General features: G+C 40.8%; 1 protein-coding gene across 1 annotated transcript in view; it reads right to left on the minus strand.

The window, feature by feature from the left end:
- Positions 1-1,281: 1,281 nt before the first annotated feature.
- LOC139454328 (CD109 antigen-like) overlaps positions 1,282-16,376 on the minus strand; it is a 28,939-nt gene continuing 13,844 nt past the window's right edge. Inside the window, exons 13-29 of the mRNA XM_071235963.1 lie at positions 14,634-14,747; positions 14,195-14,251; positions 13,823-13,957; positions 12,508-12,646; positions 11,191-11,367; positions 10,443-10,521; positions 9,417-9,573; positions 8,765-8,839; positions 8,454-8,637; positions 7,640-7,854; positions 6,601-6,771; positions 5,941-6,003; positions 5,277-5,386; positions 4,447-4,594; positions 2,553-2,655; positions 1,673-1,764; positions 1,282-1,296 (exon numbers count right to left, since the gene is read on the minus strand). Coding sequence (XP_071092064.1) covers positions 1,282-1,296; positions 1,673-1,764; positions 2,553-2,655; positions 4,447-4,594; positions 5,277-5,386; positions 5,941-6,003; positions 6,601-6,771; positions 7,640-7,854; positions 8,454-8,637; positions 8,765-8,839; positions 9,417-9,573; positions 10,443-10,521; positions 11,191-11,367; positions 12,508-12,646; positions 13,823-13,957; positions 14,195-14,251; positions 14,634-14,747 — 2,034 coding nt within the window. The remainder of the gene's footprint in view (positions 1,297-1,672; positions 1,765-2,552; positions 2,656-4,446; positions 4,595-5,276; positions 5,387-5,940; positions 6,004-6,600; positions 6,772-7,639; positions 7,855-8,453; positions 8,638-8,764; positions 8,840-9,416; positions 9,574-10,442; positions 10,522-11,190; positions 11,368-12,507; positions 12,647-13,822; positions 13,958-14,194; positions 14,252-14,633; positions 14,748-16,376) is intronic.

Raw genomic sequence — 16,376 nt, forward strand, 5'->3', positions numbered from 1 at the left:
TTCTTATACACCATTTAGTCTGTTTTTGCAATCAAGTTTAAATAATGAGTTTTCTTCTTTTTCTCAAAAAATTACACAAGTGACTGCGTTTAATGTTGAGTACTAAAGAATACCTGCTACTGAGGGACGGTGTTAGTGTATCCATGGGGGTTGTACAAAAAATATAACCATCCATAAACGAATGTAAGCTGTGATGGAGATCCACCACCAATATTTATTACGGAAAATACAGCTTTGCTTCTATATTATAAAAACATGCAAGAAAAACGTAAAGTGTCTTTTCATTACCCAAACTTGTGTACAATGACTATACCTGGTATATCCCCTTTATTTCCAGTTATATATAGAATTATATACAGCTGTTTCGGTTAGAGTGTGTGGTCAGCAATATTCTAGCTACATCATAGCGACTTTTAATAATCGAGTCTAGGTCATGTAATGAGTGAGTGAGTGAGTTTGTTTTACGCCGCTTTTAGCAATATTATAGCAATATCACGGCGGGGGACATCAGAAATGGGCTTCACACATTGTACCAATGTCGGGAATCGAACCCGGGTCTTCGGCGCGACGAGAGAACGCTTTAACCACTAGGCTACCCGACCGCCCCCTTAGGTCATCACACTCTCGTGGGGACCCGTGAAGATCCGGGTTAGAATATGTCTTCAACGACCCATGCTTGTCGTAAGAGGTGACCTACAGGATCGGTGGTCAGGCTCGCTGACTTGGTTGATGCACGTCATCGTATCCCAATTGATCGATGCTAATGATGTCAATCACTTACTGTCTGGTCCAGACTCGATTATTTACAGACCGCCGTCATATAGCTAGAATATTGCTGAGTGTGACGTTAAACAACAAACAAACAAACAAACACTGTCGTGGGTTCGATGGCATGTACCCAGCTAGGTCACACACTGTTGCCGATTCAAATCATTCTGTCAACTCTTGCGATAAGCATGTGGATCTGTATATATATTCTGTGTTCGTTGTTTGACATTATGAGTGAGTGAGTGAGTTTGGTTTTACACCGCTTTTAGCAATATTCCAGCAATATCACGGCGGGGGACATCAGAAATGGGCTTCACACATTGTACCCATGTCGGGAATCGAACCCGGGTCTTCGGCGTGACGAGCTAACGCTTTAACCACTAGGCTCCCCGACCGCTCCTTGACATTATGAAAGCATGACACTATTAAATAACTGCTGAAGTGTTTATTCACATTTTAGTGTACAAATACGTGTTTTACGCACAGACAGAGCTGTCCCTGGGCTTCGGTGAACTACTTCCCGATGATCTGCAACAATAAAATAATGACTGTAATCCAGATCAGCTAGATGATTGCGACAGATGCTGAAAGGTGAAATGGGGCAACCGTTTAACGTCACGTTCACGATGCTTGTACTTATATAGCGACGTGCATGCACGTGCGTGTGTTTGACTGCTTGCACTAGTGCGGACTTCTGTCGGCTTTATAGTCAAGCCTAGAGCTACACGGATTCTCCGCTCAGACACAGTATACTACGTCGGGCAGACCAGACCTTTATCCGCTTAATGACGAGCGCCAGGCAGGGTACCATCATTCAACATATTTCGATGTGATGCGTCTAGGGGATCGAACCGTTGACATTCCGCTCTCGCTATAACACGTTCAGGTCTCGAGTAGTACTCACCAGATCCCCACAACCAGTGCAGGTAGGACAGATGTCGCACGGCGTGGCGTTGTGGAGGGTGGAGGACAGATAGAACACACTCTGCTGATTCACTGCGATAAGATGACATTATCAGAGACGTTCAAGCGTTTAATTTGACCAAAGATACATACATACACGTAGATTAGCTTAAGCCGTTTTAGGATCCGTTGATCGACTTCGAATGCTCGCATCATGGTCTTATTGCACAGACGATCGTTTAGCAGGATTGAACTGAACTCAAGAGTCGGGCTAGGACCGGGCATATTAGCAGTCCTAGTGTGTGTGAATCAGGTCACCCAAACAACAAGTATTTCGCTGCTTATCAAATTTTTGTTTTGTATCGAGCTACCATAAAATAATGTGACATCGCAGACATAAGGCAAAACATTATGCCCTAAATTGAATACGCGCTGCTGATTGTGGAGGATGGTCTTCATTTAATATCTCTTTTTATATAATTATTACAATGTATATCAAAGTATAAATCATAAAGGAAGATGTAATTGTAATTTATGATACCGATTTATTGAACGATTACGGGGGCACGGGGTGCCCAGTTGTCTTCAGTGCACATTTCATCGTGCAGTTGCCTCCCTTGGGCGTGTTAGAAGCCTTTGATTGTTTGTTCGAATTCCAGTTTCGAACTGATTAAGTGTTTTGGTTTGGCAGCACCATACACCTCCTGGTGGGGTTCATGGAAGTGGTAAACGCTGAGACCTGCATCACTTCTGGCTTCCCTCCCACATGAAGCAGACATGCCGTGATATAACTGAACTATTGTTCAAAATAGCTACCTACTCCGACTATTAAATCATTATCAATCTGTTGAAGCTTTGTTTTGACGACATTATATACCTACCGGGATTGTAGTAGTCAAAGACGAGTACTTGGGACTTCTGAGTCTGGACCGTCATCCCGACTCTGTTGGATGTGACATCCACGCATAGAGGACTGCGCCCGATCTACGCCATATGGCACAATGGCAAACAGTACAGACAATATAATTTGTGGATAGCACCTTATTTATTCTATTATGGTACTTGGGCGGTCGGGTAGCCTAGTGGTTAAAGCGTTCGCTCATCACTCCGAAGATCCGGGTTCGATTCCCGACATGGGTACAATGTGTGAAGCCCATTTCTGGTGTCCCCCGCCGTGATAGTGCTGGAAAATTGCTAAAAGCGGCGTAAAACCATACTCACTCACTATTATTGTTCTTGAATTTTGCTGGACAAGGGGACACGGGTGGCCCAGTCGTCTAAGGCTCCGCGATTCGCTGTGCAGAGTTGCGTCCCTTGGGCACGCCAGAAACCTATGGTTGTGGGTTCGAATCCCGGTTCGCCCCGATTATGTTTCTAGGTTTGTCAGCACCATACCCGTGCTCGTGGGTTTCACCGAAGTGGTAAACGTCTGTGACCTGCATCACTTCGGGCTTTCCTCCCACATTAAGCTGACACGCCGCGATATAACTGGAATACTGTTACAAGCGGCGTTAAACCTAACTCACTCACTCACTTGCTGGACAACGATAGAAGATCTACCCCGAAAGAGTTTTGCTTGACAATGGTATAAGGATCTATACCGGAAGAGTCCTGCTTGACAACGGTAAAGTGTCTTGCTTGACTACGGTATAAGGATCTATACCCAATGAGTCTTTTTGACAACGGTATATGGATCTATACCGAAACGTCGCTTTGTATTGACATTCAAGGACGGCCCTAGTTGTCTTCCGTCAGCGGGCCCGAGTTGTCTTCGTTAGTTGTTTAACGCCGCACTCAGCTATATTCCAGCTATACGACGGCGGCCCCCTAAATAATCGACTCTGGACCAGACAATCCAGTGACTGACATTGTGAACAGCGGTTTACGCTGTCGGGTAAGATGACATGCTAACAACCAGGTCTCCGAGCTGTCCACCCACCAGTCAGTATACATGTAGGTCACTGGGGGACCGTTTCTAACACGGAAACAATGCAGGGGTCCTCACGTAGAACTCCGACAGTTTTTCATTTACATAAAAATAACTGAAGAAGTGTTCATAAGAGGCGTTAAACCGAAACACATTCACTTATATTCTTATATCGTGATTCGCATTTAAGTGCTATGTAAATCATATCTTTAGTAATATTATATTTTATATTTGATACTATACTTAACAAAGAATCATACATATTTCTGGAGATATATTTTATGAAATTGTGTGCTAGCCGTCCCTGCAAACAAATATTCCCAAACATATTCATGATCCCTAACGTTTTTTTTAAGTATAATATAAATATAAAACATTATTTAAACAAGTTGAAAATACACGTATTTTTAATTATAAACTGCTTACTTAAGTGGATGTCAGTGAGTGAGTGAGTTTTGTTTTACACCGCTTTTAGCAATATTCAAGCACTATCACGGCGGGGGACACCAGAAATGGGCTTCACACATTGTACCCATGTCGGGAATCGAACCCGGGTCTTCGGCGTGACGAGCTAACGCCTTAACCACTAGGCTACCCGACCGGCCCCTTAAGTGGATGTAGCTTTCTCCATTTTTAGATAGCAAAGGCACAATGGTTAAATGTTCCGGCGGTGATTTGTAATCTAACACAAGCATATGCAGACGGGCGCTGTTCCGAAAGAGGTCACCAATATCAGGGACAACAGTTAAAACCACAGTTACAGCACTGCTGTTGACACATGCATTACCTTTGTAACTGCCTTTTAGGCAAGAGTGTTGTAGATTAAGAGAATAAAAGTTATATATTACCTGTTCAAAGTAGATGTCAACAGTTCCTGATTTGTATTCCTTCTTTTTGAGACCGTTGATTTCTTTGATGAGGCTGACGTCGGGTTCGAAACCAGTCGGAATACCCACCTGGATAACGGCCATACCACTCGAGTCTGCTAGCTTCCAACTGTGTAAAGTCTCAACGTATAAAATCTGGTTATTACGAACATCACATTTTATTTTTAAATATTCATGCTATACATTTCATAGTTGACCGTTTACTAGAGTGTTAAAAATAGAACAGATTCTAAGAACTGCTTAGAATAAAATATATAAGCGGAAGTGAATATCGCCCAGTCATCTAAACACGGGATATTTTATGGAGTCCAGTGATTGACATCATGAGCATGAATCTATGAAAAAGGGTCGGATGACATGCATCAACCAAGTGAGCGAGCCCGACCACCCGTAAAGAACAATTCTAACCCGGATCTCGGTGTGAGTGAGTGAGTAATTCAGTGAGTGTGTGTGTGTGTGTGTGTGTGTGTGTGTGTGTGTGTGTGTGTGTGTTCGAAATGTGATACTACTACTACTACTACTACTACTACTACTACTACTACTACTAGTATTAAAATTACTATCGGCGCACTACATACGTGCAATTATTTATACATTAACACGACTTATGTGGTCCCATTATCGGTGAAGTAAGAACAAGTAAAGAAAAACATTCGAGTTACGGGAGAGAAAAACACCAGTTACGGGAGATAAAAACAATCAACTCTCAACAAATAATTTCAGAATGTAGCCTATATATTTCGTAAAGCATAACGAAAAAGTATCAGATTTTAGCGAGGGAACATTGTTACCTGGCGCATACATGTACCGTTACTGACTGCACGCTTTCTTTGATTATAGTAGCGCTGAGATCAAACGCCGCATTGCCATCAGCTGCATCAACATTGTAGAAAACTGCCACCTGTAATCATAGTGTGCACTGGTAAATACATCACAGACTTCCACAATAACATAACGAAATGTAGCAGGCGTATATCAGTCGTATCTACCATCAGTAGTAGCGCCATACCCAATAGTCGTCTTGCTTTTCGAACGCTCCTGACCTCAAATGTGTATCAGTTGAAGCAATATGAAAATATGCCTATCTTGAATATTTTTGTTGTTACTTTTGTTATATCAAGAAGATGTAAACCTCAAATCCACTCTTACATCCTTTCTCCCTTTGTCAACTGCATCTTGTCATATTAACAATTACAAACCTATTTGGTATGAAAAAAAACCCCAGTGAAACTATTAAAGTGTGCATAATTATAATGCACGAACGTTATTAAAAAAACGCACTAGCAAAATAGTATTCATGTCTTAGAGTGGGAATTACTTGCTTTTGAGCGATCGTATTCAGTAGACCTAAATATCGTCATTTAAATTTGGCACCTACCTAACATACGATCACATGAAAACACATGCCGTTAAAAATTATTGTACTTCATCCGAAAAGAGTGGCGAAACAGTTACCTCAACAACACCAAGTCCCGAACCAGATGCTATTATATTCACTGAACCACTGTCAACCGGCAACTGTATAATGCAAAATATACAAAAGTGTTATTAACAAATATTTTAAAACGAAGTTAAAAGTCAAGGCCATGAAAATATAACTTATTAAACATAACAAATTAACATATTTATCGTTCCCATTAAACACATGCTTTGGAATATGCTGTTTTGATCAGTTGCGGGGCACAGTGGACTATGGTGTCCCCGCAATTCACTGTGTAGAGTTGAGCCCCTTAGCTGTGCAAGGATCCTTCATCGAATTCTAGATTCGCGTCGATTACAATCTTTGTCCTGTCAGCAACCTGCGTCCCCTTGTTTCAAGAGTGGTAAATTACCTCTGTGTTCTGGCTGGTCACTGTATTGGTAGCCCATATAACTAACTCATATAGCTGAATTATTGTTGTTCAACAGCGGTATATAAATCAAAACTCACTAACTTCGTCCAGGATTCTAGATTCACACCGATTATGAACTGTAGTTTGTCTGCACCATGTCCACCTTGCATGTTTAACCATGTTTAACCAAAGATAAAAGATGGGCCTTTCCTCCGACATAAAGATGAAACGATGTGATATAAAAATAATGAAAACCTATTCAAACCTCTCCCAACTCACTCACCTCAACCTCGTGAAGGACATTAATGTTTGAGTCATCTATCTGGAAGTTCTTGCTGAAGCCAGTGGTCGCTATGGTTGTAGCGATGTGGATGTGGTGCGGCGAGGACGGGGACGTGGCCTGGTGTAAGGCAGTGTGGAACGCAGACAGAGCTTTAAGAGCCACCACAGTGTCCTGCAGTTTAAGTACGGACATCCATTAATGTAAGCACTCTCTATAAAACCGACAATATATCATATGCATGTTTTTATGAATCACTATCAAATAGTGATGCTGCCAGGTACCCTGCTCCCCCGCTACAACGAACGTACCTTACCGACATGTTTTAATCCGCCATTGTAAAAGAAACAAAACAAATACAAAACTGATAGAAAAGGGCTGTTTGATCGAGCTGAGGTTAACTTGTGCCATGTCACATGCTTTTCGTCGACTCGGAAAAAGCGTGTCTTTTCAGCTTCGAAGCGTGGTCGAAGGGATTTATTCTATTTTATCAACCAATGAACCAATCAGATCTCATCATTCTGACATGGAGGTATGATACATCATTTTATCAAGATCTCGTGAACCAATCACATCTCATCATTCTGACATGGTGGTATGATACATGATGTTATCAAAATCACGTGAACCAATCAGATTTCATCATTCTGACATGGAGGTATGATACATCATTTTATCAAGATCTCGTGAACTAATCACATCTCATCATTCTGACATGGTGGTATGATACATGATGTTATCACAATCACGTGAACCAATCAGATTTCATCATTCTGACATGGAGGTATGATAAGACACATTAGCCGTCTGTTGACAGCGCCAATAAATACAGTAATGCCCAATCAGAACATGATGCTAGTAACCAGAAAGTCCAGCACCCCCATTCAATTCCACCCTCAACCCCTTCTCATCTTTATCAGCTTATATTCATCCCATTCACAGAACAAAGAACAAAGGGTCGTGAGGGTTCCTTTATTTTATTAAACCGTATACATAACATTATTTCAGGGACTGTATGTTTGTCTAGTGACCTGACTCTGACCTGTGTTGACGTGAAGCCTCCATTGGGGTTCCTTTGCTGGACAATCCATTTCATGACCTTAAGTCCCTCTCCGAGTTCCCCCCTCGCTGTGTGGGTGAGGAGGGCGTAGGCAGAAGTCTCAATGTCTATAGGTCGACCAAATCTCTGTCCCTCCTTCCATGGTTCTCTTTTTGTGACAGTTGTAGTCTTACTTGCCGTCCAGTATTTTATTTGGCCTATAAAATAAGGAAACAATAATTTTATGGTACATTAGATTTCACTGCGATTGTGGAGCAATTAATATTCGCAATAAATAATTGTTCATTAAATGTGTGTGGTTAATGAAAATAATATATGTTGAAACATACAGACGATACACATGCCAAATGGCTATGAATGTTAAAATATATTACTGAGCAGGTGAATATTACGTTTTGCACATGATGCAATTGTAAATAATATTGAGATTAACAAAAGTCAGACAAACATATATATTTCAAATAGCCTACAGGGTCAAGAGAAAATTTTCAAATTGTTGTTTAACGCCGCTATCAGTACTATTCAATCTATATGTCTATATTATACCCAGACGGCTTGGTTCGTTGTTCATTATGTCAACCACTGGATTGTCTGGTCCAGTCCCGATTATTTACAGGCCGCCGTCATATAGCTGGAATATTACTGAGTGCGGTTTTAAACAACAAAGAAAAACAAAACGATTTATACCACGAAATAATTGATTTCTGAATAATGATGAACGGCATTTGTCAAAAACATCAGGATATTTGTAAACCCAGTTCAACAACTGATGAGATATGTATTTTATCAATGATACCGTCAATATGAGCAATGGCGTTCAGCTTGTTTACTAAAACGCTGCTGAAACTGGTTCCAGTAATGGTAAAAGCGTATGCTGTGAGAGCGAGGGCGTGGGCATGGTTGTCATCAAGGCTTGTGTATTGCTCCTGGAGATAGTGGAGGGCCAACTTGAGAGCATCTGCGAGGGATCTTCTCGTTTCCTTTAAACACATTGTTGAATACTTACATATTTGAAAAAATCAAATTGTGCATGTTTACGAATATAATGACTTACATAAAAGTAATAATATTTCTTTATTAAATTCAAAAAATGTGTTTCATACTTACCCCTTGGAAGTTTTTACTAGCTTCCAAAGCTATTGCTATATAGGCAGTTAGAGCAACTGTTGATTTGGTTCCGCCCTGTGCCAACAAACAACATACATGTATAACGGTTAATTCATTAACAGTACGTTCAAATGTAGAGGGTGAACGACCCAGGCCGTTATGTCTGTTGTACTTTAAACATGACCGTCGTTTACATTGAATGCAAAACAACGAGGTTCGCAATTGTTAGTTTGTTTTGATATCAAAATGTGCATAGTTGTAAAATATTAGAAGATAATGGCTCATCTGACTGTGAAAAGTAGTTGCATCATCTATGTAAGGTATTTATATATTTCCACTTGTACAAGCTTGAGCCCTGGTCGTTGTGTCATCTCAAGAAGTTGTACTTCGTAAGATGTCAAGGTAATTTCGGAGAAAAACGTGTATATTTCCGCGCACTATGTCATTTCCGCAGGTATATAGAAGTATTTGCATTTTTTTGCGTTTTGTTGTAAAAACTGACTGGCTAAACCATAGCCAAAAATGTATGAGATTTTCGTAACAAGCCGTTAACAGTTATGATTTAATACATTAAAGTACGTCGTGGATAATTCACGTTTAATAACACAGGGTTGTTTCCCTGATATAAACTAAAAGTGGCACCACGTATCACCTGCATGTCTTTGTGGTAGAGCTCGTGAGGTTCCCTGAAAGACCCATCACTATTCTGCTGACCCATCAGCCAATCCAATGCATGGATAATGATGTCATCGCTGACGAAAGTAAAGGATTTGGCCTCCTTGAATGATCCTATGACAAAAGCAGTCAGCCTGTGAAGAGAAAGCAGGTGATAGATACATAGATAGAGATAGATGGAGATAGATAGAGATAGATAGATAAATATATAGATAAATATATAGATAGAGATTTAGAGATAGATAGATCTATCGATCGATCGATAGATAGATAGAAAGAAAGAAAGATAGAGAAAGAGAGATATATAGATAGATAGAGATAGAGAGATAAATAGATAGATAGATAGATAGATAGATATAGATAAAGAGATCGATGGATCGATAGATAGATAGATAAATAGATAGATAGATAGAAAGATGGACAGACAGAGGGATTGACAGATCGATACAGAGAGATAGACAGACAGACAGCAGACAGATACATACATCATTCATAACAATGCCTGACCTGATTTACAATGTATATCCGTGTCCGTGTCCTCCGTGGACCGTTCCTTTGTCTCGAGGACATACAATGTAGTTTTGTCTGGTTCAGCCTCGAGTATTTACAGTAAAGCAGTAATATTGATGAGTGAAGCAAGGGACACGCAGGCGGAGCTATATTAGAACTGTCCGTAGTGTGTTCACAAGTCTATCATGTGTAATCTTGGCTTAACTTATTTATTGCAGACTGAAACGCAACACCAGTCGCTCAAGTAGTTAAATTGACTAGGCACTGTTTTTCGTTAAAACGCTTCTTAAACGAGAATTGCGCGGACACAACACGTTCGTACTCCTACCCTCACCCCTTGGAAAGTCGAACCTTAATAAGATCAAGGTCAGATGACGGTATTCAACATTCACATTCTGTTCACAAGCATTTCATTCACAAAGTCCAATTAGATCCTGTAGATCGCCATCAGTCCCCGCCATACTGCTGACAACGATTCCTTGTCTATACTTACCATGTACTTCCGATGGTATCCGATGTGAAGGTGGAGAAGGAGTCGTCTTTAAGTTGATACGTCAGCTCGTGCTGATATCCTGTGTACGAAGAATACGTTAAATATTAATGTATGCTCTTCAGTTTTCCAGCATATCTTCTTGACTTCACCTCCGTGTCAAAATGCAGTTTAGAAGATGACGGATTATCGGCGTCATCGACTCGTCAATCAGAAATTTGAAACACTGAAGTCAACTCCTGGGACATTTGTGAATGAGTTCAAGTTAAAGCCATTGGTAACAATGTTATACATTGTCAGGCAAAAGTAGTATACTCCTGTTTGATGGTGGCTAAAAATGAAACAAACAAGAAATAGTTATTCGATTGTAATGTATTTGATACGGGTATCATAGTTGTTGGTTTTTACTCTTTGCAGTGTTTCTGCAAGTGATTTTATAAGGTTTTGATAAGGTTTGTAATGTTTTGGACAAATCCAATTTTCAAGTGTATACTTTCTGTTGCCCGGCAGTTACGGCGTATATCACGGCGTGTCAATTTGTTGTTGCAGGATCGCCAAACGTGGTGCAGGTCGTAGGCGCTAACTGTACTGTAAGCGGCTGTCGTGGCAACACAAACTACATGGACAGAATTAATTGGGTAATGGTTATTTATTTCGCGTATATTAGGCAAATACGCAGTTTATCTGGAGCTTTGTGCATATATAGAAGATATCTGTAGTGAATGTACAGTGACGTTTGTGCATGATTTACCTTCCTTGATATAGGCGACTATCTTGTCCTTGAGGTCAGCTGTCATCTGCCCTGTGGCCGAGAGATACTTGGCGATGTAAATGTCTGGAGACAGTCCGATCATCGTCTGCTCACCACACCCAGAAGGGTACGTCACTAGCTGGCCCAGACCATGGATGCTGGAAGCCAGGATCTCTCCTGGACAGGAACATGTGTAACAAATATCAATGACTGAGTGAGAACAGTTTTAATGCCGCAATGTAACCATATTCACAATTGTCTTCATACATGTGCACCCGTATGGGGGATCGAACCCGGGTTATTGGCGTGACGAGGGAACACGTTAACCACGAGGGTAACCTGCCTCCAAAGTCACTGCAGGTAAAAGGTCATGTGAATTAAACACGAGTCATCAGAAGATGACATATCCCATCGATCTGGTGCAATTCGGAAATGGAGTTTGGCAACTTATATCCCACCTTTGGTTCACTGCCATTGGATACCATCAGTTCAGTGAAGAAATAAATGCGGTTCAGTATCTTTCAAAATTCCAAGTCATCAAAATGCACCAATTCACCACTAGAATGATCTGTCTAGCACGTTTCATCTAAAAGTGAGTGAGTATGGTTTTACGCCGCTTTTAGCAATATTCCAGCAATATCGCGGCGGGGGATACCAGAAATGGGCTTCACACACTGTACCCATGTCGGGAATCGAACCCGGGTGTTTCATCTAGAAATGTTTAACGGTTTTGAAGTTCTGCTCCGCAAACGAAATCCACCCCTTTTGAGACTAAGATCAAATTGATTCCATGGATACCAAGAAAAATAAAGATGCAAAAAATCCGCAAATAGCAAAGGGCACCACTCCAGGAACTGTTTGACATATCTGTCAATATTTGTTGAAAAATATCAGACGGTTTTCGAGTTGTGCTCTGGAAAGGAAATGATTACGGACGGACAGACGAGTAGATGATGCCACGCTGAGGTCTGACCAATGGATCAGGTATCTACACCAACAAATTGTGTTTGTTTGTTTCTTGTTTAACGCCGCGCTCAGCAATATTCCAGCTTTATGACGGCGGTCTGTAAACAATGGAGTCTGGACCAGACAATCCAGTGATTTGAAAACGTTGACATGCTTCAAGCAAGTCAGCGAGCCTGATCACCCGATCCCGTTAGTCGCCTCTTACGACAAGCACAGTCGCCTTGTAGGGCAAGCGTGGGTTGCTGGAGACTACCACGGATCTTCACGAGTCCCACCAACAAACGATAAACGATAACATGAAAACAGAGTTACTTCTCTGATTGTTTAAAGCAAAGCCAGAAGTCGTCTTACCCGATAATTTGGCTTTGACTTTCACTGACCCCTTGATCACGTTAGCTGGTAGAACGACATCAACTGCCGTCGATAGGGATGAGGCGGAGTTCAGGTCGATTACCACTGGGAAGTTATAGTGTTGCGGTGCCCCTTGTGGCTGTACATCAAAATACATATACAAACCTTTATAGAAGGTCTACGTTACCCCACTAATCCAACCATCTATAACGATTCATCAGGACTACACTCCCGGGCAAAAGAAAGCTTACACTAAAATCATGATCTTGATCAAGGCATTACCTGCTTGACTCTGGTCATTACTGTGTACTAAGAAATTTCGACCCCGTGTTCCTTCAGACGTCATGTGCACGTCACCTGTTGTGAGACAGTCATTGATATGATGCATATCCATTTCTCGTTGTTTCATTTTTAGCCACCATCATAGATGGATGTATACTTTCTTTTGTCCCTCAGTTTACCTGGATTCTAAACGAAAGATACCTGCTGGAGGTGATCAGTGACTATTCGTGACAGTGAGCATGGGCGTTGTCGTCCTGAAAGACAACACATCGCCCCACACGACTTGCAAACGGGACTGAAGTCTCAGGTTGACATTGATTTGACGTTCATTTCGACCGTGCCAGACACGTCCATGTCTATCAAGAAAGTGCAAAGTGAATTGGTCACGTGAAACGGGACCGGCGACGATTACCCCAGTTTCGACGTTGTGTACACGTCTGTTGGCAATATGACGATTTGTGAGGGGCGGCACAACACATGGCCGTCGAGTATGGAGATGCGATGCATGTACACGATTCTTAATCGTATCTTGTACTTAAGTAGCCTGAAGAAAATTTGAATGGCAGTTTGAGCTCGATTTCGGTGAGCCTGGTTTCGGATAAATCGATCCTATACCTTGAGGCCTTGAACAGAGGGATAAATTATCCTGTAAATGCCTAATCCACAATGACTTGACATTGAGTTTATCTGGCTACTTGTCACCTAAATACTTTGACCACTGTGTGCAAAAAATGCAGTGCACGATGACAGATTTTTGAAGGGACATTCCTAGTAAGTGCAATGTGTGCTTAATGCAGTTTGTTATTTGTTGACTTGTATCATTAAATCTAATCACGAAATAATGATTGTAATCCTCATGCCTATTATTTCAGTTATTAAATGTGTCTTATATCAATGTACATGCGTGTAACAATGCATAACGAACGTCTGGAAGAATAGTCAATTACGGCTCGAGATTGGTAAACTAGAGAACCTGTTGAGCAGTTATGTTTACATTTTGTATAATTGACACTACTTTCAGTGGTCAACTCACCTTTACTTGTATTTCTTTAACAACGGTATCCCGAACGTTGCTAAGTAAGCCTATAGCGGTTATTTTCACTGTCACTGTGCCAAGTGTTGTGAAGGATGTAGGAATGGTAAATGACAAACTCTCGCCATGTTTGATCTGCAATATTGTTGTATGCGTTCATTTCGACCATTGTGTGTAAATGAATCATTGATCACCAGTGCAAACAAATAGTATGTCATTCCACTTACAATATTTGTTTACCTTTAACTGACTATTAACTAAAGAATCAGCGCTTATTAGTTTACTTTAGAAATGCACTGTTACCTCATGTTTTGATCACAATTATCACTAGTTTACCGGATTTTGAAACAGTTTCTTATTGAACATATGCACCTGGCCATTTCTGTACAACTTATCTTGGCTCACGGAGTTTTCAATGATAAGTGTAATCTGAAAATTAATGAAAAAACGATGAATGTAAGTAAAATATTGTATCTTCTAACACGCGTTTTAAAACGGCTACTATATATCATCAATAGTTTTTAGATGCTGACCATTAAACACACTTTATTTGTTTTAATTCCATATAAAATAAAACTAAATGTTTGCAATTTTTTTATCTGCAAACGTTGAATTGTTTCAAAAATCAATTCATACGTTGTGTTTAACAGTTACTATTCTTTAGAGGTTTGTTTGTTATCACATATTTACGAATGTAACTTGATTACATAGAGTTATTTTGAATTTGAAATACATTGAGGCCACAAGCACATCATACACCGAAATCCATGGGTATTAGAGCATATGGGCTTAAGTGCACTACGTTTCTTACCGGAATTTCCGATCCCATGTAGTTGTAGACAACAGGTTGAAGAATGATCTTTTCGCCGAATATAATATGATCAGGTGTTATGAGGGACACGAAAAACTTTAAAGATGAAAGAATCTGAAACAAATTATAATTATTCAACACCTAAGACCTTATCAGCCATGCCCGATAGTTAAGATTTAATTACATAATGATATTATGTACAACCCAAAAAAGAAACGCATATCTGGTTTTCAAGACGTTCATTCTGTGACTTCTACAAGGCTTTAAAAGCGATAGGTGGGGCATGTGTGTTTGGAAGATTACATAGTGAAGCAGAGTTCACCTAACGTTAGACCCGTGAAGATCCGGGTTACAATAGGTCTGCAGCAGCCCATGGTTGCCATAAGAGGCTACTAACGGGATCGGGTGGTCAGGCTCGCTGACTTGGTTGATGCATGTCAACGTATCCCAAATGCGTCGATCGGTGTTCATGATGTCAATCACTGGACCGTATGGCCTAGACTCATTTACAGACTGCCGTCACATAGCTGGAATATTGGTGAGTGCGGCCTTAAATAACAAAGAAAAAACACCTTACGTTAACGGGGATTTGCGACTGCCTGTTACGCCATTTTTTTCACGCACAGTCAGTATTGGCACGAATTACTGGGCAACACCTCCTGCCCATGGAACCAAGAAGCATGCTGATTACACCTTAGGACATGCCAGCACACTCTTCCCGAAGTACGTGCCATAATCGTGGCAGATTCTGTGGCCCAGGCTGACGTTGGCATTCTGTGTCGGACCTGCACATCCGACAGATGCACAATCGGGCCAGGCTGAAACATGATCCCTGGTGGATGCAGAGCCTGGTTAACGTAGAATTTCCTCACGTTAACGCACACCTGTTTAGTTCCCTGGACATGAACAGAATATGTTCTTCGTCTATAAACGATGGCTCCCCACATCACGACACCTTGTCCACTGAATTTGTAACTTTTTGTATGCAACATCCGGTATGGCGCTCATCCCGTCGCTGATAGCAATGGATTAGCCCATCTCTCCATGAAAGAAAGGAAAATGGACATGGGAACGGCTTTTCAATTTCCAAAGAAAACGAATCATATAGTTTACTCTATCAAAGAAAATAAAGAGTTTCGTGAAAGCTTATCGTTAAAAAATGTTCATATTATTTTACTGAAAGTCTAACCTGAAAATTGATCCCATCCAAGAAATTTAATTTTTAAAATATAGTCACTACCTTTGCTTTTCTTTGCTTGGAGAGTATATATATGAACGTATCGATATCATTTTGTGTATTATATAGGTGGGTGCCTCATTTAAGAAGGACGCACGTCGTTGCCTTAAATACGATCAATATTAATTGATATTCAAATCAAAGCAGCGAACGAATTGAGACTTCTGAAATTCGACCATTATCAATTGATTGTCTGCTACTACCATTCCAGTGCGTGGCACCTGCGTTAGCCTTTGGTATCACCGCGGGATATCGCTGTGAGACGGAAGCGTCCTCTTAACGCGACGATGGGAGTTACTGTCTGTTTGCGACACCACCCAAGAAAAGCCTATATACCACTCAGTCAGACCTTGGTCATGCGGTGTCTGTCAGTTCGTAAATGTAGTTTACTGCGCATAACATTACACATGCATATAGTAAATGATCAAAAGAAGCACCTTTTATTCATCCAAGCATGAATTTGGCAAATACTTTATTCTGATTGGTCAATCAGAGGTTTAAATCTA

This window comes from Haliotis cracherodii, unplaced genomic scaffold (assembly GCF_022045235.1).
Source record: "Haliotis cracherodii isolate W230 unplaced genomic scaffold, xgHalCrac1.p SCAF_1, whole genome shotgun sequence".
Lineage (NCBI taxonomy): Eukaryota > Metazoa > Mollusca > Gastropoda > Lepetellida > Haliotidae > Haliotis > Haliotis cracherodii.